The 27,814-nt window shown below is 41.7% G+C and overlaps 1 protein-coding gene across 2 annotated transcripts in view; it reads left to right on the top strand.

The window, feature by feature from the left end:
• LOC138979722 (kinesin-like protein KIF13A) overlaps positions 1-24,822 on the top strand; it is a gene marked incomplete at its 5' end in the record, with an annotated part of 47,687 nt that extends 22,865 nt beyond the window's left edge. For both annotated transcript variants that reach the window (XM_070352459.1, XM_070352458.1), the window contains 14 exon segments: positions 471-526; positions 1,396-1,526; positions 2,097-2,321; positions 2,811-2,864; positions 3,487-3,639; positions 4,175-4,258; positions 7,557-7,592; positions 8,131-8,200; positions 14,524-14,648; positions 15,365-15,551; positions 17,541-18,294; positions 19,870-20,096; positions 21,077-21,289; positions 23,915-24,822. In XM_070352459.1, coding sequence (XP_070208560.1) covers positions 471-526; positions 1,396-1,526; positions 2,097-2,321; positions 2,811-2,864; positions 3,487-3,639; positions 4,175-4,258; positions 7,557-7,592; positions 8,131-8,200; positions 14,524-14,648; positions 15,365-15,551; positions 17,541-18,294; positions 19,870-20,096; positions 21,077-21,289; positions 23,915-24,156 — 2,557 coding nt within the window.
• Positions 24,823-27,814: the final 2,992 nt, after the last annotated feature.

The raw sequence follows: 27,814 nt of genomic DNA, 5'->3' as shown, positions 1-27,814 counted from the left end.
TGCATCAGTTTTTGAAAATGATGCATCCTTTTTGAAAATGATGCATCCTTTTGTGAAAATGATGCATCAAATTGTGAAAATGATGCATCAAATTCTTGGTTTTAGATGCATAAATTTGATGCATCAGTTGATACATTCCGCGTTACGTATGTAAGAAGTCTTCTGACCATCAATTTTTCTACCAAGCAAACAAAACTAGAACAGTTGGACCTAGACACATTTTCAATCCAGGTACAGCTCATCTTTTGTCATCTGTGGCTGGGAACAACACAGGGAAAGTAATACTAAAAGGTTTTGGCATTTTAAATATGTTGAGTTACAAATGCTTGCTTTGATTGCCGTACTCAACTGTTCTAGGTGATTTTTTTCCACTTCCATTTTGTTGATTTATTTCAATGCATAGCTGATAATTGCAGCCGTTTTGCTTGTGTCAATACTTCCCTCCTACAACTTTTTTGTTTGCGTTTCAGGAACCCGCCACCCAATGTGGAGGAACACTCACCAGTCTTGTTCCTGGACCTGAATGGTAGGTTTTATTCTTTCTTTGTCATGAAATTAGTGAAACTTAACATTCTCCCAGGCCACACCAATCAGCCTGGTCTTACGCCCTCCATAGGCTTTTGCTTATAACCGATTTCCTCCCAGGCCACACCAATCAGCCTGGTCTTCCGCCCTCCATAGGCTTTTGCTTATAACCAATTTCCTCCCAGGCCACACCAATCAGCCTGGTCTTACGCCCTCCATAGGCTTTTGCTTATAACCAATTTCCTCCCAGGCCACACCAATCAACCTGGTCTTACGCCCTCCATAGGCTTTTGCTTATAACCAATTTCCTCCCAGGCCACACCAATCAGCCTGGTCTTACGCCCTCCATAGGCTTTTGCTTATAACCAATTTCCTCCCAGGCCACACCAATCAGCCTGGTCTTACGCCCTCCATAGGCTTTTGCTTATAACCGATTTCCTCCCAGGCCACACCAATCAGCCTGGTCTTCCGCCCTCCATAGGCTTTTGCTTATAACCAATTTCCTCCCAGGCCACACCAATCAGCCTGGTCTTACGCCCTCCATAGGCTTTTGCTTATAACCAATTTCCTCACGCCACAAGCTGCAGTAGCGGGCTACAAACAATTGTGAAGTGTAGCGCAGATTTGACTTATTGCACGCTTTTCTGCTGAAGAAGTTAATGAAGGGTTTTACCTGATTTGTACCAGAACAAACTGTTCTTAGCACAGGTGAGACATCAGAGGCTACACTACTGAGATGTGTATGCCTTTTGACGTACTTCAGATCTGAACATTGAAGCCAAGAGTAGTCTCTCTGTGTGGTTTCGTTAAGAATATTATACCAACAGTTCATGTACAAATTTAACATGAATGGTTTTTTCTGTGACGCAGCGGACGACATGAGCACGCCGAACGCTAAGGAGGGACTGCAGGCGGTGGGGGTCAACTCCATCTTGCCCAAGGAACACAACGGACAATTTGTCACTCTGCCGGTCATCAAGTACTTCACTGAGGTCGACAATGTGAGTAGCTATCTTGCAACAAGAAAGTCTTGAAGACAGCGTTGACCAACTCTGCTACGGTATTCAGAAATTGTTAGGAAGAGATGAATTGCACTTGATAGACCGCTGTGAAGAGATGTGCTTAATTGCTGATATTAATTGTATGGAAAAGATGTACTTAATTGCTGATATTAATTGTATGGAAGAGATGTACTTACTACTTTGAGCAGGAATTATTTGGTGTATATTGAATAGCAACTTCCACAAGGTAATCGTGTTTGCCCCTTTCAGTAATTAAGACAGAGAAGTGCACACAAAAAACAAAAAAAACCTAGCAAATATCAACAAACAATGACATTCAGAATGGGTTTTGCAACACATTCAAGTCATTACAGCAGATGAAAGTCATCAAAAACATGATTGTTTTGTTCAGTCTCAGCAACCTGATTTCATCTGTCGAGTTGCTTAGCAGTAGGGTGAAGTTGTTTTGTGGCAATGGTCTGTGTGTTTGTTTTTCATTGTCATCAACTTTCTCCACACACATACACCCAATTCCAATGATTCCTCTCTATCTCTCTCATGCACATGCAGGTGTGTGCCATTGCATCATGGGACTCGTCGCTGCACGACTCTGCCAACCTGAACCGCGTGACGCCGGCCAACGAGCGGATCTACATGGTGGTGAAGGCGGTTGTCAGGCTGAGTCACCCAGCCTCCATGGAACTGGTGCTCAGGAAGAGAGTGGCCATCAACATCTACAAAAAGCAGAGTCTCACGTCGCTCACCCACATGCTGAAAAACAGGATTATTGGATCGGTGGGTAGACACTTGCTTTGATTTGGGCTGTTTTCATTCTCATAGGTGTTGGGCGAGGGCAGGGAGGGAGGGAGGGGTGCCGTTTAGATCTGTCTTGAGCTGGGAAAGAGAGTTGACGTCTACAAGAAACACAGTTGGACTTCTCTCACACACATGCTGAAAAAGAGGATCATTGGATCGGTGTGTGGACACTTTGTTTGCTTAATTTGGGTGTTTTCTTTCTGATCTGTACTGGGGGAGAATGGGGTGCAGTGTAGATCCGTCTTGCGTTGGGAAAGAGAGTTTATGTCTATAAAAAACAGAGTCTGACTTCTCTTACATGCTGAACAAGAGGATCATTGGATGGGTGAGTGGAATCGGGTTATTGCTGCAACTGGGATGAGAAATAGGCGCTTGTCAGTCACGTGTCAAAACCAAAGAAAAGAGTAACATGAAAATGAGTTATTCAAGTAGCATGCGTCATGAACAACTCAATTGTTTCTGTTTCAGGACTATCTGTCTGACAGTGGAGTCATGTATGAGGTGGTGTCTAATCTACCCAAGGTGAGCACGCAAGGCAAAACAAACAATAATTGCTCAGGGATTGACCTCCGCTTTTATCGGGAATTAGTTTCATTTGGTGTAATAGAGTAATGGACTGAGTTTACAACTATTTTCATTGAATAGTAGAAATGAGAGAGTTCCCTGTTATCTCTTTGTTGTACTGTTCATAGCATTATTTTACTGATTTCTTTTAATCAGTTTAGCACTGGCCTGGCATCTGTAACATTTTTATCTGCTTAGCAGGTACAGCTTCTGTTGAGAGTAATGATTCAATCCGCTTTCATCAACTATTACTGATAGGTAAAAAGGACACAATCGCTACTGTCTCCTTGGCTGTTTGAAGTAAATCTTCATCATCAGAAAGATGGCAAAAAGCTATCTAGCCTACAGGGCCATATGATAATAATAATAATAACTGGACATTTTTAAGTGCCTAACCTATGGCTCTCTAGGCCCTTTACAAAAGAACATATACAAAAACCTACATGAAACCATTAATTATACGGACTAAAATCACAACATGTGCTGATCACACAATCTTCATATATTTGTTATGATATGATGATGATCATGCAAGAAATCCATGACGATGAATGTGACCATGATACCTGTGTGCCACCAGGGCTCGGAGGAGCTAGAAGACCTGGAGACTCTGGCCCAGATGGCCGCGTCTCACAACGACACGTCCGCCGTGGACGGAGAGACGTACATCGAGAAGTACATCAAGGGAATCTCGGCCGTGGAGAGCATTCTCACGCTCGACAGACTCAGACAGGTCTGTTAGATGGAACAGTGTACCGTCCTGTGAGGGACAAAGGAGAGAATGTGGTTGTGGTAAAACGCATCAGTCGACCAGTTTAGATGAAGAAAATTCAAGGCCCAAACTTTTGAAATAAGATTTTTTTCACATGTCATTGAGAATATCCATGTTCTCAGTGCAAACAAGACATGTGTGTCAACCTAGTCTGGGACTGTCTTTAGGATTAGAACAGAAGCAAGAAAAAAAGGAGGGTAACAGAATTAATTTCCAAGATAACTTTCTTCATTCATTTGTGTGTGTGTGTGGGTGTCACTCTGTGTGTATGTCACTGTATGTGTGTCACTGTGTGTGTGTGTGTGTGTGCTAATGTCACTGTGTGTATGGGTGCGCGTGTTAGTAAAAGTTTTTTTCTATTTGGGGAACAAGTATATTCATTTGTTATCGCACAACCAGGGATGTGTTCAATCTGCATACCTGTGAGAACGTGTATACTACAAACAGTCATTCAGTTTTTGTTACAATGACAACTTTGCTGTAACTATGCATACAGGAGGTTGCAGTGAAGGAACTGCTGACAGTGTCAGGTCGACCCACAAGTCTCAGGAAGACGACCAGCGTTCCCAACATCAACCAGGTGTGTGTTTGTTACTGCTACATGCAGTTTGACTGTGTGTGTGTTTGTTACTGCTACATGCAGTTTGACTGTGTGTTGCAATACCCGGGCCTCTTGCGCTAACTCACTGATTTGTCTGACTTGTATTGTTTACAGAATGATAACAAACGCATGATAGTCTGTTCATTAGCTGACCACTGAAGAATGAAAGCTTCTGCTATGCCAATGAATATGTTTGGTAGTTTTTGATGGACACCTTGTGAGAAAGGACACCTATTTATTATTATGACCAAAATATACCTGTCATGACAGGCCCCCTGCAATGAAGGGACGCTTCCAGCTTGTTCCAAGGGTGTCCTTTCAAGACAGGTACCACTGTATTGTAACAAGGAGAAATGAATGAGAAAACAGTTTCTTATTCCTGAAGTGTAGTACACTTTGCCCCTACCTCCCACGCTTAACACAAAGACCTTACCTTTCTTTCAGGAGAGCCCCAACCAGGTAACACACGGCAAAGGGACACGATCATGCTTGCAGGCATCCTAATTGTGTACCAACGACTTTATGTATTCAAACTTTATTTTAACACCCTTCTTATTGGCAGGTGGCAGCTACGCTTGACAGACTTTTGTAATCATATAGCAGTGCTGTGATGCCTCTGTATTAATTTTATGTGTTAACCTGAAATAACAAAGGTTTTCCAGCATGATGGTTTGGGAGAGAGCTCAGCTTCCATGTACCAAGCTGTGCCTTACGTGTTAACCTGAAATAACAACGGTTTTCTATCATGATGGTTTGGGAGAGAGAGAGCTTCTGTGTACCTGTGCCATTTACTGTTAACAATACACAATGCAACCCTCGTAATGCCCTGTTTATTGACTCACATGCGAAGCAAAAGTGAGTCTATGTACTCACCCGAGTCGTCCGTCCGTCCGTCCGTCCGTCCGTCCGGACGTCCGTCCGGAAAACTTTAACGTTGGATATTTCTTGGACACTATTCAGTCTATCAGTACCAAATTTGGCAAGATGGTGTATGATGACAAGGCCCCAAAAAACATGCATAGCATCTTGACCTTGCTTCAAGGTCAAGGTCGCAGGGGCCATAAATGTTGTCTAAAAAACAGCTATTTTTCACATTTTCTCTGAAGTTTTTGAGATTGAATACCTCACCTATATATGATATATAGGGCAAAGTAAGCCCCATCTTTTGATACCAGTTTGGTTTACCTTGCGTCAAGGTCACAGGAGCTCTTCAAAGTTGGATTGTATACATATTTTGAAGTGACCTTGACCCTGAACTATGGAAGATAACTGTTTCAAACTTAAACATTATGTGGGGCACATGTTATGCTTTCATCATGAGACACATTTGGTCACATATGATCAAGGTCAAGGTCACTTTGACCCTTATGAAATGTGACCAAAATAAGGTAGTGAACCACTAAAAGTGACCATATCTCATGGTAGAAAGAGCCAATAAGCACCATTGTACTTCCTATGTCTTGAATTAACAGCTTTGTGTTGCATGACCTTGGATGACCTTGACCTTGGGTCAAGGTCACATGTATTTTGGTAGGAAAAATGTGTAAAGCAGTTCTTAGTGTATGATGTCATTGCTAGGTTTAGTTATTTGACTGAAGGTCAAGGTCACGTAAAGGTCAAGGTCAAGCATGTGAGTCGTATGGGCTTTGCCCTTCTTGTATTAACATTGTCTGCAGCTGTAGCAGAACGAAATCCTGTCTGGTTCTTCAGCTTTGATTGTTGTCATGTTTGAACCAGTTGACCACATACATATTGCAAGTACAGTGGAACCCCCCTTTTAAGACCCCCCAATTTAAGACCCCCCAATTTAGGACAACCTCCTTTTTAAGACCCTCTTTTTTTCAGTCATTTTGTCCATAACCTCTGTAAATTTACCCCCATTTTTTTTCTTCTTCTTCTTCTGCGTTCGTGGGCTGAAACTCCCACGTGCACTCGTGGTTTGCACGAGTGGAATTTTACGTGTATGACCGTTTTTACCCCGCCATTTAGGCAGCCATACGCCGCTTTCAGAGGAAGCATGCTGGGTATTTTCGTGTTTCTATAACCCACCGAACTCTGACATGGATTACAGGATCTTTTTCGTGCGCACTTGGTCTTGTGCTTGCGTGTACACACGGGGGGTGTTCGGACACCGAGGAGAGTCTGCACACAAAGTTGACTCTGAGAAATAAATCTCTCGCCGAACGTGGGGACGAACTCACGCTGACAGCGGCCAACTGGATACAAATCCAGCGCGCTACCGACTGAGCTACATCCCCGCCCCACCCCCATTTTAAGACTCCCTCCTTTTTGAGACCTGATTTTCTCAGATTTTTTGAGGTCGGAGGTTCTACTGTAGACAACTAGCGTAGCTGTGAACTAACAGTATGCAGGTGGCGGTATAATGTGATTTGAATGGATTGCTTGGATTTGGTGGTGTGAATGGGGATACTTTGTCTAAAATGGGTGGCTCTAACAAGTGTTGAAATACTGACATGGTCTTCACACATATGCTGTGGTGTTGAATTTATTTAGGATCAAACAAATTAGAATTGAAGGTTACTGGAACGTTTGATTATTGACAAAACAAAGCGTAAAAAATTATTTTGTCTCTAATTAAACATTCCAATAACCTACAATTCTTGGTTTTTTTAATTCTGAATTTGGAACGTTACTAGTCTATCTGCTTTTTAATTTATTCAGGGTTTTAACTGAACAGTTGGGGCTGGAAGCATTAATGGGTATTAATGAGTGTTTTGTGTGTTTGCAACTGAACATTGAAATATTACGATAACAATAAAGTTTGTGTCCAGGCGACGGCAAATTGGAATGCATAAGGAGTACATGAAGCATTTTTGTAATCTAGTTCTAAGTGTTTGTAGCATAATCGCAAGAATTGTAATTTTACAGCGGTCGGTGAACACTTCCGAACAAGAATTATGTTAACAACGTGCAATACATAGAAACATTAACACTGTTTGTCCATTGTTGCTTACTGGTGTAAGAAAATGTTGGTGGGTTGAGAACTGAAATTGCAATGATGATAAATTGTTAAAGCTTTCGTAAAGTAGGAAAGAAATAGCAGAATTGCTAGACTGGTTATGGAATGTAATACATGTTTGCTAAACTTGACATGATGAGGAAAAAAAATCAGTGTTTATTGTGTCAAGAAAAGGGTTGGTTTGAAGTTGAAAGTTTGGATGGGTTTTGGTTTTGCATGTTGAGCATGAATAGAGTGTGACGTACGCATTTCTTGAACACTAACCGTCTTTTCTCTCTCTCTTGTTGCTGCTCTCAGATTGTCACGTCACCCACTGGGTTGCTTCATCAACAGGTAGACACAGCTGGCTTTTGTTTCTTTATTTGTATTTTTTGTTTTGTTTTTGTGTGTGTGTTTTCTGATGACTTCACGAAAAACGTCAGGTAACTCAAGTGTGACAGTAAAACTACTGGAGGTAAAGGGTGAGAGAGAGAGAGAGAGAGTGTGTGTGTGTGTGTGTGTGTGTGTGTGTGTGTGTGTGTGTGTGTGTGTGTGTGTGTGTGTGTGTGTGTGCAAAAATATTGCTGAAGATTGAATCGTTAACCAAAACAGAAATGCATCAATTTTCATAGTCAAACTAGTTGAGACAAAAATTCAACGGGAGCTGAACTAACTTTTAATACAAAGAAGTTTCAGAGGAGGGAAGGATACATGTTGTGTATTTCAAGTCAAAGAAAGCTAGACAAGCTGAAAAGTCAAAATGTCAAAGTCAGGATGTTACTTTTGGCAAAATATTACAGAGGAGGGAAAGGCATGTGTTTTTACACTGAGTTAAAGGGAAAAAAAGATGAGGCGAAGATTTCAATTCAATGTGTTCATTTTTTCCGTGCAGTTCCGTGCAGACAGCGTACAGGACTTGTCGCTGGCGGACCAGCTCTCGCCCAACTCACGAAGCTTCCCCGGTGAGTTGTTTCGTCAACGCTCTTTGTCTCAAGTCTCTGAAACCATGGCAACGATAGCAAAAGCTGCCCGACATCGCAAGCGCCACTCTGTCTCTTCTCTAGGTGGGTGTGGTCAACTTGCACTTTTTCCTCCCTCAAGTTTGATTGGCGCACCTTTTTTTACTAGCCTTGGTCAACGTGGCAAGAGAATGGCAAGCTGTCGTCGTGGTGAAATTTCGTGGTCTCCTTTTTTTTGGTCATCAGTGTTGTTCATGTACGGCCGTTTGGATTTTTCGTCTTTTACATTTTTGCTCATTGGAGAGAGAAAGAAAAAACCAGCATGAAATCCTTGTGGGTGGACTTTTTTTCAAGCCCAAAATGTTGATTAGCAGTGGCACTCATTTAGGTTTCCTGGCGCTTTTTTTTTCCAGTGCAAGATTTTTATAGCTCGACATTTTGACACCCAAAAAAGTCCTTGTACATTTTATCTGGCGTTGTCTGTGTTTTATTACTGCAAACTTTAAAAAAACAGATAATTTTTTGACAGTTTCAGTGTTAATTTTCTGTGGCTGCCTTTCACCTTACAGGCATTGCTTTTTGCTATCGTTGTCATAGTACCGCTTTTACATTATATTACACTCCCATGTACACTGTATCTGCATAATTCATGTTTTTCAGTTGCAGGTGTCAGGGGGGGTGGGATGTAATCTTGCTTCCATTTTTATTCACAGCTTGGCTAGTTTGTATTATTTTCCCCGTTTTGTTGACGAGGTTTTTGATTCCCAGGCACTAACTTTCTACTGTTGGTTTTCTTTCAAATTCATTTCTCTTGAGATGGGCACATTTTCATTTTTTGTTCTAATCAAGCCGTTCTTGGACTTCAAGGTTTTTATTTTATTTTCTTAAAATTCACATGCCTGCATCTTGAATTTGTCTGATTTTGTTTATTTTGTTTATTTTTTTATTTTATTTAACCCAACATCAATACCAAGATCTTGAAAATAAATCTTTTTGTTCATCAGAACAGATTTTTTCACTTGAGTTCATTAGTTTTGGCAATAAAAGTAAGTTAAAAAACAAAGTAGGGTAGCCAGTAGAGATGTATTTTCTGTCATTATGCACAGCCATGAAAATTTATTGTATAAAAACTGTTTTGCAATGGTAAGATTTTTCCGAACAACTTAGAATAGGAGAGAAAATCAACGACAAATTAACACTGCGGAGCAAAAACAGAATTCTTCACAAGACCCATGCATTGATAATAAACCATCACCCGTTGATTGTTTGGTTTTGGGCAGTGGGATTTGGAACCTAGGTAGTCACTCAGATCCAGCATTTTTCATAAATCATAAAATTGTATATATACTTCTCCTTCTCCCTCACTTGAGTACTTTTGTTACAGCCGATTTCCTCCAGCAGAGCTATTTGACTCTTACCGGCTGGTTCGGTAGATATATACTTTATATCTCACTTCTTTAACACTTCAGATCAGATAGACCTAAAAACCATGTGGAGTGCGGCTACATTGTGCATTTGAATGATACAGTATAGCCAAAAAGACTTTAAAAACATGTTGCTTGTGGCTACATTGTGTGTTAGCCGAAATAATTGTACAGATGCACTTAAAACTCTATTGTATGCGGTTACTTTGTGCATATCGTATACAGTGGAACCCACCTTTCTCAAAAAGTACGAGAACATCGGCTATTAACCCCTTCACTGCCCACCCCGTATGTAATATGTGGTCATTTTCTGTTTATCGTACGCCCATAACCGTATCTCATACGTGGGATTTGTGTCAACATTTCAGGACATTTCTGAAAACTAAATGGGAGGTAACCACTGTCCAAGTGTTTGTAGGGGTTCTAAACACAGTTCTTTCCCATAGATTGTTCGGATAAGTTACTACCACTGTGGCAGTGAAGGGGTTAAAAGGGAGTCTTAAAATGGGGATAAGATTACAGAGGTTGTGAACAGAAAGGAGGGTCTTCATTGGGGGGGGGGTCTGAAATTGGGGGTGGGTATTAATTGGGAGGAGTCTTAAAAGGGGTATTCCACTGTATGGAAAGCCGTGTACAAAATACACTTAAAAACCATGTTGCGTGCGGCTACGTTTTGCATATAGCCAAAAATCACTGTACAGCTCTGGATCACAGCGTGCTGATCGACTGTTTTCTGCTGTTTGCAGCTCGTCCCAATTTTCTCAGTCTGCGCAGTAGCAATCGCTCGAGCCCCAACGCTAAATGTATGAGTTTTGCTCGCTCTCCTCATTTGCCGTCCCTGTGTGTCTCTCGGCGTACCCATGTTTTCAGTTGTGTGCTGGGTAGAAGTACATGTAGCTGTAAATGGATGTTGCTCAGTTTTGCTATGAATGTGTGTGGAATGGCACTATTTTGCGAATATTTTTATTTTGTTTGAGCATGAATAACAAGGAAAATGTGCATGAAAATCGATGTTGGCCAAGCACTTTGTTCTATTTTGTGTGTACTGTCTCCTTTATTTTTCAAAGCTGCTTTTGCTCTCTCTCGATCTCTCGATCTCTCGATCTCTCGATCTCTCTCTCTCTCTCTCTCTCTCTCTCTCTCTCTCTCTCTCTCTCTCTCTCTCTCTCTCTCTCTCTCTCTCTCTCTCTCTCTCTCTCTCTCTCTGTGTCTGGGCACAAGCTCTCTTTCTTGAAACAAGTTTTCAAAGATCTCTCTCTCACACTGTTTTTTGCATGCACATGTATGGAAGCAGTATTTAGACAGCCTGAAAAGAAAGCAGATTTACAACTGTATCAACTACATGGCTGCTGACTCCTGCTTCAGTGCATGTGTGGACGTTGAAAATTCCACTGAGCTATGCTTTATTTGGATGATTATTTTGAGTGGTTGCATGAAATATGTAGCTGCTATTGTCACTGCATGGGATCCTCGTTGTTGTCATTATCTTATTTACTTTGTTTACTTTTGATTGATGTTTTGCCCTGGTCTATGACATTCTTAACATTGTTCTAGTTTTAAGCAAACTGATATCAATAGTACAGAACTACTTTTTTGGTTATTGGAGACAGTTATTATGATTTGATGTTTAAATGATGGTAGAATTTCAGTTACTATGAAATTTAGTTCTAGTTACAGAAATGTTGGCCTGAATTTTTGTCAACCTTACGTTTATATGTTTTGTTTTTGAGTTATAAGCTTTATAGTTACGTGCTACGTGCGGTTAAGTACTGACTTTGTTGTTGTATTCTTCACTTTTGTGACAGGCTGGAAAACTCTTGTCAGATCATTTAGGACAGGAATAGATTTCCCCAGAAAATAAAGGCGGATCTATATACAGTGGTCGCCGCTTAATAAAACCACTTCTGGACCGACGAAAAATGGCTTTAATAAGCGGCGGATTTATTAACCGGGGGTCCAGGAATACGTCATTTTCGAAAGAAAAAAAATCTTCTCTTTCGTCATTTACACTTGTTTGAATCTAAGCAAAACTTCACGAAGGATGTTGAACTTTTGTTTTAATTATGTACATGTACGTGTACTTTGATCACTTCGGTACATCAATAATTTCACTGTCACCGTCACGAATCATTACTCGGCAGAGAAGAACGATTTTATGAGTGTTTGTTTGTTGGTCGTCTTCCACATCAGAACAAGATAATGTGAGTTTTAGTCACAAACTACGTGATTTCTCTGAGAAAACTGGCTTTAATAAGCGGCGGGTTGGTTTTATTAACCGGCTTTTTCTAATACATAAGATATAGTGATAAATCCGGACCGTCTGAAATCGGCTTTTATAAGCGGCTGGCTCTATTAACCGCGGTTTTATTAAGCGGCGTCCACTGTATAAGAAAGAAAAATAAATCTCAATTTCAACCAATCAGAACCTGCCCCTGCATACCACCCGTTTGGGTGGCACCCTGAGTTTTGTTTCACTTTGTGCACCTCAAACATGGACCCAACGGGGCTGAGGTGGCCTCTTCATGGACCATTTTTGAAATAACTCCGTCAGATTTGTATGGGCTATGGAAGAGTGACCTTTTCTTGCAAAACCTTGTACAAATATTGGAGGGGACAATCGCCAGCGAGGGGTGTGAAGGAAAAAAGCGCGTGTTTCCATGTGGGGCGGGGATATAGCTCAGTTGGTAGCGCGCTGGATTTGTATTCAGTTGGCCGCTGTCAGCGTGAGTTCGATCCCAGGTTCGGCGGAAATTTATTTCACAGAGTCAACTTTGTGTGCAGACTCTCTTCGGTGTCCGAACCTCCCCCCGTGTACACTACATTGGGTGTGCACGTTAAAGATCCCACGATTGACAAAAGGGTCTTTCCTGGCAAAATTGCTTAGGCACAGTTAATAATTGTCTACCTATACCCGTGTGACTTGGAATAAGGCCGTGAAAGGTAAATATGCGCCGAAATGGCTGCAATCTACTGGAGGTGTAAAATTTCATCTCACACGGCATCACTGCAGAGCGCCTAGAACTGTACCCACGGAATATGCGCGATATAAGACTCATTGATTGATTGATTGATTGTTCCTGACACACCCCTGTCTAGTGATTCGCCCCTCCAATGTTCGTACGAGGTTTTGCAAGAAAAGGTCACTCTCCGACAACCCATACAAATCCGATAAAATTATTTTCGGAATTCGTCGATTAGGCACAAAAAAAAAATAGGTCTGTTTACGGTAACCCGACCGACCCTAGTTTTTTCGCGCAACCCTAGACTTTTTTTTGGCATTTGGGGGGGAAAAAAATCTTGTTTTTTTGGCAAAATAATGTAAAAATATGGTTTTTTTGGGGGGAAAAAAAATCCCGACCTACCGACCCTATTTTTTTGGCCTATGTTACCGTAAACAGACCTTTTTTTTTTTTTTTGGCCTTATATAGCCCCACCCTAGTTTTCAGAGATTTTTTGTCCCTCTCATGTGTTCTCCAGCCTGTAGCAAATTCAGTATGAATTAAGACATGGAAAGGTAGTTGTACTGTGTCGTCCAAGTTGTACATGTAGTTCTGTTGTTCTCTCAGGTGTGTTTGAGGATATTACATTGAATGCAAATTTGAAATTCAGTCTTCAAAAAGAGAATACTATTTTTGTGAGTCAATTAAACAATAAAACAATTTCTTTTTTAAAAAGTGTCCAAATTGTTTGCTTTTTCAAGAATGATTTAAAAGCAGAGACTAAGATTGTGATTTAACAGTTCATGCCCATTTCTCTTTAAAACCAGTTTGTAAGCAACCAAAAATAACAAATGAGACTTTTGTTTTGAGGACACAAATAATTACTGACTATAGCATTCAGCAGCTGGCTACCAGAATGTACATTTGTTGTTTAACAGTTTTAGATTAACCCTTGTTTAAACACGGCCTTTGAATAGCGCAGCTCTCTGACTCAAGTGACTGTCTAACAAAACTTGCAAAATGTTGGAACATCCAAAGCTGTTTTCAAACTGATATATTTAACCAGCTGTCATACAGAACAAACATTAAAACCTCTTATTGTGATTCTATGAAAACCAGAGTTTATGTTAACACAATGCCCGCTTAAATTGTTGGCTATATCTACAATAGACAATATTTCCAAATAACTCAGTGGGGTTTGAATGGGCTGTGAAAAACTGAATGCTCTTGCTTTTAGTGAGACAAATATTGAAATGGGGCGGGGATGTAGCTCAGTCGGTAGCACGCTGGATTTGTATCCAGTTGGCTGCTGTCAGCGTGAGTTCGTCCCCACGTTTGGCGAGAGATTTATTTCTGAGTCAACTTTGTGTGCAGACACTCCTCGGTGTCCAAACACCCCCGTGTGTACACACACGCAAGCACAAGACCAAGTGCGCACGAAAAAGATCCTGTAATCCATGTCAGAGTTCGGTGGGTTATAGAAACACAAAAATACCCAGCATACTTCCTCCGAAAGCGGCGTATGGCTGCCTAAATGGCGGGGTAAAAACGGTCATACACGTAAAATTCCACTCGTGCATACCACGAGTGCACGTGGGAGTTTCAGCCCACGACCGCAGAAGAAGAAGAAGAAGTGAGACAAATAATCCTCACGTGGTCCTTGTCCACGTGGTTGTGCCGCACCTCGCTATGGACTCAACTGTGGATTGGTTGTTTGTCCCACTTAAAGCAAGGCTATTTATTCTTTCTTTCACAACCCATAACAACCCTACAGAGTTATTTCCGGAAATCGTCTATTTGCCCTGTGGAAGTGACGTAAATCACATTCAGAAAGAAGAGTGACATTTTGGGAGACACTCAGTGTGATGATGAACATTACACACAGCTAATTCTAGAGTTTGACGATACATTTGTACAGGTTTTAAACCTTGCGTTTAACCGAACGTTGCCATGTGTATTTCAGCGACCCCCAAGCTGACGAGCCCGTTGTCCGCGGCGGGCGGGAAGCTGGTCAAACCCATGATGACCTTGGTGGAAGAACAACATAACCGGGAGATCAAACCCCTGCTGCTTCAAGACACTGAAGATGTGAGTCTCAATAACAGCCGGGGGGGGGGGGGGGGGGATGTTAGGTGGAGTAGACTTGATGAGGTATACCGTATATGCTAAGTCGTGGAAAGGACTTGTTTTGACATAGATATATGTCACAGCTTAACACAAATTAGAGTGTTTAATTGTTGACCAAACATTTACAGAACCTCGACCCAGTGGTCTTTGAAGTAGACAGACAGGCAAGCACTGATGATACAAAAAATGAACATCTCAAAATCGTCCATAAATCTCGCATACAAGATGCCGGCAAGGTACTGTCAATATGTGACCCTCCATCACGAAATGAGTCGCATGTCACCTTTGCATGATTTTCATATTTTTACATTTTACTAAAGAGTTTTTTATGCTCTATCCAGTGGTGAAAACCGTTTTAGAAAAGAGCAAAAACTGTTTGAGTTATAAGCCTGTGACTAAGGTGACCCTCACACTGTTACCAGACACTCCCCGGACTTTTATTAAGCCTAGCGCAGAACCGCGCGAGGTGACATGCGACTCATTTCGTGGTGGAGGGTCACATATAACGTTTTGTTTTGTCAATGATTAAACACGCCAATAACCTACACTTCTTGTTTTTTTTTATTCTGAATTTTGGAACATTAGCAGTCTATCTGGTTTTGGCTTGCTCTGAAGTCAAGGAGTTTTGACAGAAAGTTTTAATGTCAGCTTTTTTTTTTCTTTTTTTTTTCTGTCAGGATCTGGATGAGGAGGAAGACTCACCCTCTCACCGCAAGCCACACGTAGTCCGTCGCCTGATGGACCCCGACACGCGTAGCATCGACTCTGACGACTACCAGGAGTTCGAGTCCTACCAGTCCCAGCAGCTGAAGGGCAACGGCAAGGACCACTCGGTCCCGCACCCTGCCGCCGCTGCTGTCACGTGTCAGTGATGTCGATGTTGATTGAGTTTTGTTTGTTTTGTCTTTCTTTCTTTTTTCTGCGGCTGTTGTTACTTGTCAGTGATGACGACTTAAATAGCTTCTCATTTCATTCTTTTCTTCTTTTTTTGTGTGTAATTTCTCTCTTTATTTATTTCTTTTGCTGTCAGTAACGTCGGCTTTGTTTAATTTTTATTTTTGTTCTTTCTTTATTCCTTCTCTACTATTTCTTTCTTGATGTTGACTTTATTATTTTGTTCTTATTATTTATTTTTCTCTTTCTTTCTTCTAATTTTCTTTCTTTCTCTCTTTTTACATTTAGTCAAGTTTTGACTAAATGTTTTAACATAGAGGGGGAATCGAGACGAGGGTCGTGGTCTATGTATGTATGTCTGTCTGTCTGTCTGTGCGTGTGTGTGTGTAGAGTGATTCAGACCAAACTACTTGACCCATCTTTATGAAATTTGACATGAGAGTTCCTGGGAATGATATCCCCGGAAGTTTTTTTCGTTTTTTCGATAAATACTTTTAATGACGTCATATCCGGCTTTTTGTAAAAGTTGAGGCGGCACTGTCACACCCTCATTTTTCAATCAAATTGATTGACATTTTTGTAAAGCAATCTTCGACGAAGGCCGGACTTCGGTATTGCATTTCAGCTTGGTGGCTTAAAAATTAATTAATGACTTTGGTCATTAAAAATCTGAAAATTGTAATAATTTTTTTTATATAAAACGATCCAAATTTATGTTCATCTTATTCTACATCATGTCCTGATTCCAAAAACATATAAATATGTTATATTTGGATTAAAAACAACCTCTGAAAATTAAAAAAATATAAAAATTATGATCAAAATTAAATTTCCGAAATCGATTTGAAAACACTTTCATCTTATTCCTTGTCGGTTCCTGATTCCAAAAACATATAGATATGATATGTTTGGATTAAAAACACGCTCAGAAAGTTAAAACGAAGAGAGGTACAGAAAAGCGTGCTATGCAGCACAGCGAAACCACTACCGCGCTGAACAGGCTCATCAGTTTCACTCCGTTTTGCACAAGCGGCGGACTACGGTCATTGTGAAAAAATGCAGTGCGTTCAGTTTCATTCTGTGAGTTCCACAGCTTGACTAAATGTAGTAATTTCGCCTTACGCGACTTGTTTTATTTCTTTGCTTCTTCTTTCCTCCTCGGTCTCGTCCTTCTTTTTGTTTCTTCTGGTTTGGATATGAATATGTGTGCTGAGTTTCAGACAGAAGCTAATGCTAATAGTAAATATATTCAAAGGAGATAACATTTGATGAAGAAGACATAGAGTTCTTTTATGCCTTCGACTGGGTGGCCGAGTGGTAACGCACTTGCGCTCGGAAGCGAGAGGTTGCGAGTTCGACCCTGGGTCAGGGCGTTAGCAATTTTCTCTCCCCTTTCCTAACCTAGGTGGTGGGTTCAAGTGCTAGTCTTTCGGATGAGACGAAAAACCGAGGTCCCTTCGTGTACACTACATTGGGGTGTGCACGTTAAAGATCCCACGATTGACAAAAGGGTCTTTCCTGGCAAAATTGTCTAGGCATAGATAAAAATGTCCACCAAAATACCCGTGTGACTTGGAATAATAGGCCGTGAAAAGTATGATATACGCCGAAATGGCTGCGATCTGCTGGCCGATGTGAATGCGTGATGTCTTGTGTAAAATATATTCCATCTCACACGGCATCAATAAATCCCTGCGCCTTGAATATGTGCGCGATATAAATTGCATAAAAAAAAATAAAAAAATAAAAATAAAAATCCCTGCGCTTAGAACTGTACCCTCGGAATACGCGCGATATAAGCCTCATATTGATTGATTGATTGAGTGGTTACCCAAGTCAAGAAACATGGCTGTGATTGAGAAGTTTGTGTATTATCTAGGATCCTCAAGTCAAAGTGTGTGGAGACAAAATAGATAACTGTGATACTTTGACACTGACTGTCCTCTCTCTACCCCACAGGCACCCAGATCACCCCCTCCTCCACCACTGACAGCTTTGCGGAGGCGCCGGGGGTCAAAGGTTACACCCCCAGCATGACCTCCAGCGGCTACGGCTCGCAGGCCGTCTCCACCCTCACCCTCTCCTCCGACGACTCCATCAGCGTCAAGAGCATGGAGGAACAGCCGGAGAACGCCGGCACAAAGTCTGGCACCGGCACCGCCGCTAACCTGAAACGATCGAGCACCGGCGCCAGCGATTCTGACGCAGAGGACGGAAGCAGCGACAAAACCAGCAAGTCAGCTGGAGAAGAGGAAGAGGAGGAGGAGAGAGAGGGCGCTGAAAACGCTGAGGAAAACACAGAGGAAAATGTCAAGGAAAACGCTGAGGAAAATGTCAAGGAAAACGCCGAGGATAGCTCAGCGTCCGGAGACAAAAGTGCCGCTTCCAGTTCTGGGGTGTACACCCAGCAAGGCAACGCCAGCACGGACGAGACGGGAAGCGAACTGGAGGGGGGGGACGCCGGGGGGCGAAATCGCTCTGACTCACTCCTTGACGACCAAGTCCCGGACATCAAGGATTCCCCGCTCAAGCCTCTCCCGTCACCGTCGGTCACCGGAACAGACCAGTTCTTCTCGGAGGAGGAGAACAGCGGCAGGACATCGGCAGACGTGGACAGCGACCCGTACAGCGTGACTGCCATGGAGGAGCTGGAGAGACTCGGGGAGGAGGAGGAGGATGGAGATATCTCCAACATGGACGACTCCATCTCCAGGTGAGTCATCGATGTTCTGGAATGTTTTGCCATTGCTACGACCATCTTGGGCATATTCCAAAAGAAGTCACAGCAACATTTCTTTTCTTATGTTTTGGTTGTGTCTCTTGTTTGTCTAGGATTGTCTTGTCATTGCTACAACCATCTAAAACACATTCTAAGATAGGTCACAGCAACATTTCTGTATTTATTTGTTCTGTTGTGTCTTGTTCGCTAGGATTGTCTCATCATTGTTGCGACCATCTTTGCATGGGTGCAACTCTGCCGGCTACACGCCGGCAGCCGGTTTTTGGTTTCATCGGCTGCCGATGTTTTTGTTCCAGGAGAGTTTGTTTTTGGCATTTTAAATACTAAAAATGCTGGACCCCAACTTTTGCCGGTTTTTGGAATTTTCCAGGTTGCACCCATGTCTTTGGCACATTCTAAGATAAGTCACAACAACATTTTTTCTTTTTTTTTTCTTCTTGCCATTCCCACATTGGGCATGTTCAAAGATAAGTCACAACAACATTTCTTTATTTTCTTCTGTTGTGTCTCTTGTGTGCCGGTAATGACTTACCACTGCCATCTTGGGCACGTTCTATAAGAGAAGTCACAACAACAAAAATTTCTCTTGTGTCTTTTGTTTGTCCAGGATTGTCTTGTCATTATTACAGTGGCACCCCCCTTTTAAGACCACAGAACAATCTGAGAAAGTCAGGTCTTAAAATAAAGAGTCTTAAAATGGTAAAATAATAGAGGTTATGAACGAACGAACGAACAAACTTTATTACTCAAGGATGGAGAGTTTAGGCTCACGCCTAGTCTTACAATCTGTCCCTGCTAAACTAAGACAATAAAAGGACATTTGTCAATCGCAATCATACAGTATTACTAATTACAACATTACTTATCCGAATACATAATGCATGATAGAACATTGAAATGTACATGTATGTCAATATAATACAAAGGAAAAGAAAAGTCGACTTGCACACACACACACGTGTGCCGCATGCCTGCAATCACGTTCGCACTCAATACAACACACACACTCACACACACACAGACACACACACACACATATGCGCACACACACACACAGACATATACGCACGCAGACACGCGCGCACACACACACACACACACACACACACACACACACACACACACACACACAACAACAACCTCATCATCATCATCATCATGATCATCGTCGAACAGACCATCTGAGAAAACAGTGTCTTACTGGGAGGGAGTGTGGGGGTGTCTAAGAATGGGGGGTCCTGTGTATGACCATCTGGCGCATATTCTAAGATAAGTCACAGCAACTTTTCTTCATTTATTTTCTATCATGTCTCTTGTTTGTCAACTTTAAAGGCCGTTTGTGTGAGGTTCTTGTGCTTTGTCTTGAATTGAACATGCCATCTTCTTCTTTTTCTCCTTCTGCGTTCATGGGCTGAAACTCCCACGTACACTGGGGTGGGTTTTTACGTGTATGACCATTTTTACCCTGCCATTTAGGCAGTCATACGCCGCTTTCGGGTGTTAAACATTCCAAACATTTAACCTTGTTTTTTTACTCTCTCTCTCCAGCTTCAAATCTCCGCCCCCAACCTCGCACAACAAGAACAACAAGCCCACCATCGAAGCCTCCACCCCTACGGACAAGAAGAAGGGTAGTGGCAAGAAGCGGGGGTCCGGCATGCGACCGCGACCCAAGTCGATGGTGGTGTCGCCCCAGGCGGAGGTCGTGACCCGAGCGTGGCAGGATGACGTTCAGCGGCGCAGCAGTCTGCACCTTTCTGAGGACTCTCTGCAAGGTAAGGATTTCTGGATTTATTTCGATTTTTTTTTTTTTTTGTACATTGAAGGGACCCTGCATTAACACTTTCTACCCCACCTATGGTGACCAAGGTTTTTTAAGCTGTGCTGCAGCAGGTCACTCAGAATTATAGTAACTGTGTGGTAGCTGTAATGCAGGCGTTAGATGGACGTTACAGGAAGCAACTGAAGCTAACAGTCTGAGCGGATATATCTGTACCTGGTCAGATAGAAGCATATATCCGTACCTGGGAGACAATGAGTTAAAATGTTCTTGTTTCCGCATAAATACTGCCTGGCACGCCAACCAACCTGCTTTTCATTTTCCCCTTTTTGAATATTTATCTGTTTTCATGCCTGAGGGATTGATACTATAAGGCAAAAAAAAAAAAAGTCTGTTTATGGTAACATAGGCCAAAAAAATAGGGTCGGTAGGTCGGGAATTTTTTTTTTTTTTTCCCCAAAAGACCATATTTTTACGTTATTTTTTTTTTTTCCTTCCAAATGCCAAAAAAAAAAGTCTAGGGTCGCGCGAAAAAAATAGGGTCGGTCGGGTTACCGTAAACAGACTATTTTGTTTTTGGCCTAACAGGATCTTTGTTGCAGAGACAGATTGTGATTTAAGTCACACACATTTTTTTCTTAAATGTATTATGTATTTGCTAGCTCATACATTTTGTCTGGTGGTGGTGTGTGTGTGTTTCAAGCGATAATGGTTTAGCTTTTTATGTGTAATGAATCTTTTTACTTGTGTGCTATGTACTTTGGAATCCATGTATATGTGTTGTAAATTTTGTATACTGTGTAAGTTTACTTCTATGTGTATTACTATTTGTTTTGGCATTCTGTGCAGAATTATTTATTTGCGTATGTTTTTTTCAGGGGCTTAGAACTATTTTACGATTTCAGTATCATTATTATTGTGACTAAAGTATCAGTGTTATGACAGTTATTTAACCGTGCACCTTTAACACGACAGCTATGGACGACAACATGAGCGAGTGTTCCTTCGGGAGTCGCGCGGACCTTGACCGCCTGATGGACATGCCGATCCCGGCGTGGGTGCAGGAGGGGGAGGCGGTGACGGTCACCTCATCCAGTGGGCCCAGCAAGACCGGCCTTGTGCGCTTCATTGGCCCGGTCATCTTCGCTCCCGGCAACTGGATCGGCGTGGAGCTTGACCAGCCTGAAGGTGGGTGCAGTTCAGTTTATTCTGTAACACATAGAAAGAAAAATAAAGAAAAACGGTCATATTGGTTTTCGCATCCATGGGAGGTAATCAGAACCAACCAAACAGACAGAGCCAGTAGTGCGAAATATGTCGTGACAACCAGGTGACAGTATACCTAAAGTAGCGCAACATATGTCGCGACAACCAGCCTAAGGGACATAAGACATACGATTTTATTTCAACTACGTGCATTACACAGGAATATATCTTGGTTTGAGTTCATTCAATACATAGTACATTCAAACACAACAACCAGAGTGCTAACACTCACACTCACACACACTCACTAACATGCACGCACACTCACTAACATGCACACACACTCACTAACAAGCACACACACTCACTAACATGCACACACACTCACTAACACGCACACACACTCACTAACACGCACACACACTCACTAACACGCACACACACTCACTAACATGCACACACACTCACTAACACGCACACACACTCACTAACATGCACACACACTCACTAACACGCACACACACTCACTAACAAGCACACACACTCACTAACACGCACACTCACTCACACGCACACACACTCATTAACATGCACACACACTCACTAACACGCACACACACTAACACGCACACACACTCACTAACATGCACACACACTTACTAACACGCACACACACTCACTAACATGCACGCACACTCACTAACACGCACACACACTCACTAACACGCACACACACTCACTAACAGGCACACACACTCACTAACACGCACACACACTCACTAACATGACACACACTCACTAACAAGCACACACACTCGCTAACATGCACACACACTCACTAACATGCACACACACTCACTAACACGCACACACACTCACTAACAAGCACACACACTCACTAACAAGCACACACACTCACTAACACGCACACACACTCACTAACAAGCACACACTCACTAACAAGCACACACACTCACTAACACACACACACACTCACTAACAAGCACACACACTCACTAACACGCACACACACTCACTAACATGCACACACACTCACTAACAGGCACACACACTCACTAACACGCACACACACTCACTAACACACTAACATGCACACACACTCACTAACACACTCACTAACACGCACACACACTCACTAACACGCACACACATGGGAGGATGAAGAAAAGGTATTATATCCAGGTCGTCGCTGAATTTTGTCGTAACTCATTTTAAACTGCTTTTGAGGAGAAGGCCAACACTGATTATTTTATTATGAAATAGTGTTTGTATTTGTATCTGGTATGGACAGAAAGATGAAAGAATGTTAAATCATATATTATCTATCGTATTTTAGAGAATATTTTTCATGGAGAATTATTTACTTTGTCAAAAGCACAAAAACAACATCTCCAAAAATCGAGTTGCTCCAAAATTCCACGACGACATCGATAGTCCTGTAAGGTTACCCTCATGAAAATTGGGGCTGCTTTCTCCCTGGGGAAAGCGAGCTACCATAGAGTACAGCATAGCTGCCAACCCTCCCGAATTTTTCGGGAATCTCCTGATTTTTTAAATCCGTTACGAAATCCCGAAATGTGTTCGATTTTCCCGAAAATCGAAATTTCTAAAATACTTTGTGTAAGTAGCCTCCTTTTGGGGGAACAAACCGGTGAAAAGACGCTCTGGTTAACCGAGACCAGCCACGTTGGTGTGCGCATGTGCGGAAAATAAGTTGTGCCTCGATCTTTCCGGTTTTGCCTTCCAACATGCCGCCAAAAACACCAAAAGACAAAAAAACAAAGACTAAAGTGAGGTTTTTACCACAGTACAAGGCGAATATGTGCGCCTTGAATATGTGCGCAATATAAATTGCATAAAATAAAAATAAAAAAATAAATCCCTGCGCTTAGAACTGTACCCACGGAATACGCGCGATATAAGCCTCATATTGATTGATTGATTGAACTATGACTTTATCGACAAGTCAGATAAGGGGGAACACTACGCATTCTGTAAACCTTGTTGATGTGACATCAACATCGGACATGGTGGGAAAAAGGACATCGAGCTCCATGCTGCCTCCGCCAAGCATTGCGGCAATGTGTTATTTCATTTGTTAAATGAATGTCAATTTTGATCATAATATACCAGAAAAAAAGCAATTTTGGCACCTTCATTTACAAAAAATCTTCAGCTTCAGGGGGCGTTGCCCCATGACCCCTAACAGGGGCGTTGCCCCTGGACCCCACCGGGGGCCTACTGCGGACCCCCACAGGAATTTCATTGTCAGAAAGTTGGCAGCTATGGTACAGCGCTACCCAAATTGAGCCACTCAGTGATATTAACAGCTGTGTGATATCCGCTTAGACCATTGTGTCTGAAGGTCTTTTGAGTGCATGTGTCAGGTCCTAATGTCTGAAAAACAAATACTACGAGGTGTGTGAGTGTGTGTGTACATGAGTGCGACATGTGTGTGTGTCCTGTATGTCTGTGTGTGTGTGTGTGTGCATGCGTACATGAATGCGTGCATATGTGTGTGTGTGCGTGCGTGTATTCAAATGCTCTGTATTCACATTTCTGATTGCCTCCCCTTCCTTGTGACAGGCAAGAACGATGGCAGCGTGAAGGGTATACGCTACTTCCAGTGTCGTAATCGCCACGGGATCTTCGTGCGGCCGGACAAGCTCATCTGGGACAAGAAGCGGAAAACCTCACGCAAGGGGAGCAACCCTGCCAATCGCCGTAGCGTGCAAGGGATCTCGAGTTCGTCGCCGTCGGTTACCTCACCGTCCAATCCATCCTCCTTCATGAAGGCAACGTCTGCCAGTGTGGCCAAGAAAAAATAATTTGCGTGGATCGTAGGTGAACCTGTGTAACCGTGTTTATGCGTACCCTGAAGTACTCCTTGCGGCTTGATTTTAAACTGATAGTTATTTTTTTTATGAAGTTTTCTTGTGAATTAGTGGAGACGCAAAACAAATACCTGAATCGGTCTGTAAATTTCTTGGTGATGTTTTCATGTAGAGAAAAAAAAGACAGCTGCCAGTGAGGTCATTGTGAGATAACCACATTGGTCTAAATCTAAAGAACATACACCTGATAAATAATGTCTGCCTTGGCGTTGTAGACAATTTTTGCTTGAAGGCATGAAAGTCTAGCATAGCTGAAAAGGGGAATGAATTGTGACCTTATGATCTTGGTATGTATCCGACATTTGAATTCTGCAGTGTTGCAGGAACCTGACATTGGCCAGTCGGTAGAGAAAAATAAGGTTTGGTCTTGTGGACCAGGGTAAAAAAGAATATGTAGCAAGTTGAGGTTGAAGTATTGTGCATAGTTTGGAACTGTGGTTTTTCGTGAAAAAAGAGAGTGAGTTTCTCCAGTATCATGCAAAGTTTATAACTGCACTTTTTCCCAAAGAAGATGAGGGAGTTTCTCCAGAATCATGCATAGTTTGGAACTGTGTTTTTCGTGAAAAAAGAGAGGGAGTTTCTCCAGTATCATGCAAAGTTTATAACAGCACTTTTTCCCAAAGAAGATGAGAGAGTTTCTCCAGAATCATGCATAGTTTGGAACTGTGTTTTTCGTGAAAAAAGAGAGGGAGTTTCTCCAGTATCATGCAAAGTTTATAACTGCACTTTTTCCCAAAGAAGATGAGGGAGTTTCTCCAGAATCATGCATAGTTTGGAACTGTGTTTTTCGTGAAAAAAGAGAGGGAGTTTCTCCAGTATCGTGTATTATAGCTCGGAACTGCAGTTTTTCGTGAAAAAGGAGAGGGTATAGCTATCAAGCCAAGAGGATGTAACAGACCATAAGGTGTGTTTTTTTACTGAAAAGATTGTACAGCATGTTGTGTGTTTTAGCTGGGCTTTGAAAGGTGATGTACTATACTACTGAAAACTGCGCTTCGTGTTTGGTCACAACAGTAGGAGTTTGAGGAGTGGCGTGATGCAGCGTTGTGTCGTCATTAATGATTGCCAGTGATTTCGTCGACAGTGCTTGTGACTGATGAACATATACAGCTAGCTTTGAGTGTGTTGGTAATTAATGCAGACTTGCAGAAATGGAACTTGGAGCTGTGTTTTGACAGCGGAACAGCGACCGTATCGTAATATGATACAAGTGATACAAGTATGAGACTTGAGTTGGATCTTTTCACAGCAAAAAGAACATGTCATAATTTGCTGAATTGAGTCTCTATAAAGTGGTAAACATGCTCATGTCACATTTTTCTTCTCTTTTTTCCTTTCTCTACTTACATGGCTCATTAAATAATTAATTTTCATTGATGCACATTGGATTGGATCTGGACTCTGTATGGGATCCAGACTCTGTATGTGAATTTCCCCCTTTCTGTGTGCCCGGAAAACGTTGTGATTTTGTGAAATTGATACGTGTTGTAAACAGGAGTCGTTTTTCAAGTTGTGAATAATTATGTCAGATTACATATTTTTAAGTTGCACCCCAACTTTTCTGTGTATCTTTTGTTTTCTTTATAATTTGTATGGATCGAAACTAGGCCCTGAAAATTATGTTCAGAATGTGTATTATAGAATGCTTTAGGATTATAAGAAACCCCTTTTGTGCATGAAAGGTAAAGGGAAAACATAGGCTGATTATGACATTAAGCTTTAAAATCATTATCTTCAGGCACAGATCGGAGATATAGTTATCAATGTGCAGCGTGATACAAAATCAAAAACCATCGTCAAAAAGCTGGTCTTCAAAGAGATGAAATATTTTCTCTGAAGAGTGTAGCGAGTGATAAACTGATATGTAGATTGTACCTGTAGATATTCCAGAGGTTGTGCATCGAATTCTCAGTGATAATCATTTATTCTGTATTTATACTGCCAAGTATACAGCTTTACTTTGTCGCACCATTCTGACTTTCACAAGGTTACAGCTAGCATAGTCAGTAAAGCTATGTAAAGCTATTTCTTAGTTGCTTTTTTTGCAAGACAAGTCTTGACTGTCGACATACACAAAGTGTACAACTATGCTAGCTTTGCTATAAAATTCTTCTTGTAAGAAATCATTTATTGTAAGCATATTCTTGTTTCCAAATCCTTGAATTATTTCAGTTAGTACCGGTAGGTGCTGAGTGCATTGACATGTTGAAACAATTTGTTCTCTAGCTCTGTGCATGCTGTTTTGTGATTTCGATGTGATAGCATGTAAATTAGGTGTACATATGACGTGTTTTGTCAGCTTTTCATGCTTACATTGATCTCTGTGTGTCGAGCACTGATTGAAACACCGCAGTATCTGCTCATTGTTCATCTGTGCTTTTATATCATCAATCTTTTTTCTTTTCTTAAACTGTTAAAGTCGAACATCCGTCTTCATGGCACATTAAAGCCTTGTTACAGTAGAAGGCCACAGAGCTAGATTTAGCGTTGCCAGCGACACAGAATTTAGTCAAGCCACATCTGTTGCGCCAGCATACAAGCCGTCATTGGCTTTAAGGTGGACTGTTCACAGAATATTCAGAGACCAGGTTTATTTGCTTGAAAATAATGTTCAGAGGTCAGTAGCAAGTGATTGCAAGGGACAAGCCCAAGTCATGGTTATTCTTCAAAAGAAAATCTCAAATGAACATCAGGATGGGCCTCTTCGTTGAACTTTTAGTGCTGGATACAGATTTGCAGTATGATACTTCCCAAAGCTTATGTTAAAATAATGGTGGGCTTTGCGATTGAGCAGTCGTTTTTCTTAACACCAGGACTGCATGTATGGCCTCATCATTGAGACGCTCAGTGCTGGTTACAGAGGTGCAGTATATGTAGAGGACAAACATTGTATTGTACTGTGGTATTGTAGTGGGCTTTGAGATTGAGCAGCATGGTTTTGCCTGAGCTGTAACATGATGCTAAATGTGTGAAACACTGTGATGAAACATTACAACCATTTCACACCTTGTGAGGAATGTGGGTATGTACACAGAGCGGTAGTTAGGAAAGTTCACAGTAACAACATGTAGTTCACATTTACACGATGAAAGAAGTCAGCAATGATGAAAAGTTGAGAGTAAGTACTATAGGATGGAAATGTCAGGTTTTCATATTTTTCATTTATACTTTATTTTCTTTGGTCTCATCTGCACATTTACATATTGTGAGACATGTAGCTGCAGCTTTAAATTGCGAGAAAGCATTTCAACAAGCATCAGCCTACGATGTGGAACGAAGTAGTTGCCTAAACAGTCCTGGATACAGTTGTCCATTTTCATTTGTGCCGTTGGCAGTAAAGAAATCGTAGAAAAAAAATGCTGTTGGCTTTTAGCAGTAAGAGGAAAGTAAAGACTTATGCTCTTGGTGTTTAACATGGAGATTTATTTCGTTCAACTTTCGAATGCATTGACTTTCCATGGACATTTCTTGACGCTGGGGTTGCAATGTTGCATGTCAACTTACACAGTCAAGGAAGAACTTCCTAGCAAGAGCAGTAAAGTTATAATGTTGACTGAATAAGTAAACAGTATCTAGAATTCATCTGTGATCT

The sequence above is a fragment of the Littorina saxatilis genome, linkage group LG11 (assembly GCF_037325665.1).
Source record: "Littorina saxatilis isolate snail1 linkage group LG11, US_GU_Lsax_2.0, whole genome shotgun sequence".
Classification (NCBI taxonomy): domain Eukaryota; kingdom Metazoa; phylum Mollusca; class Gastropoda; order Littorinimorpha; family Littorinidae; genus Littorina; species Littorina saxatilis.
This window is presented reverse-complemented; position numbering and strand designations above follow the sequence as displayed.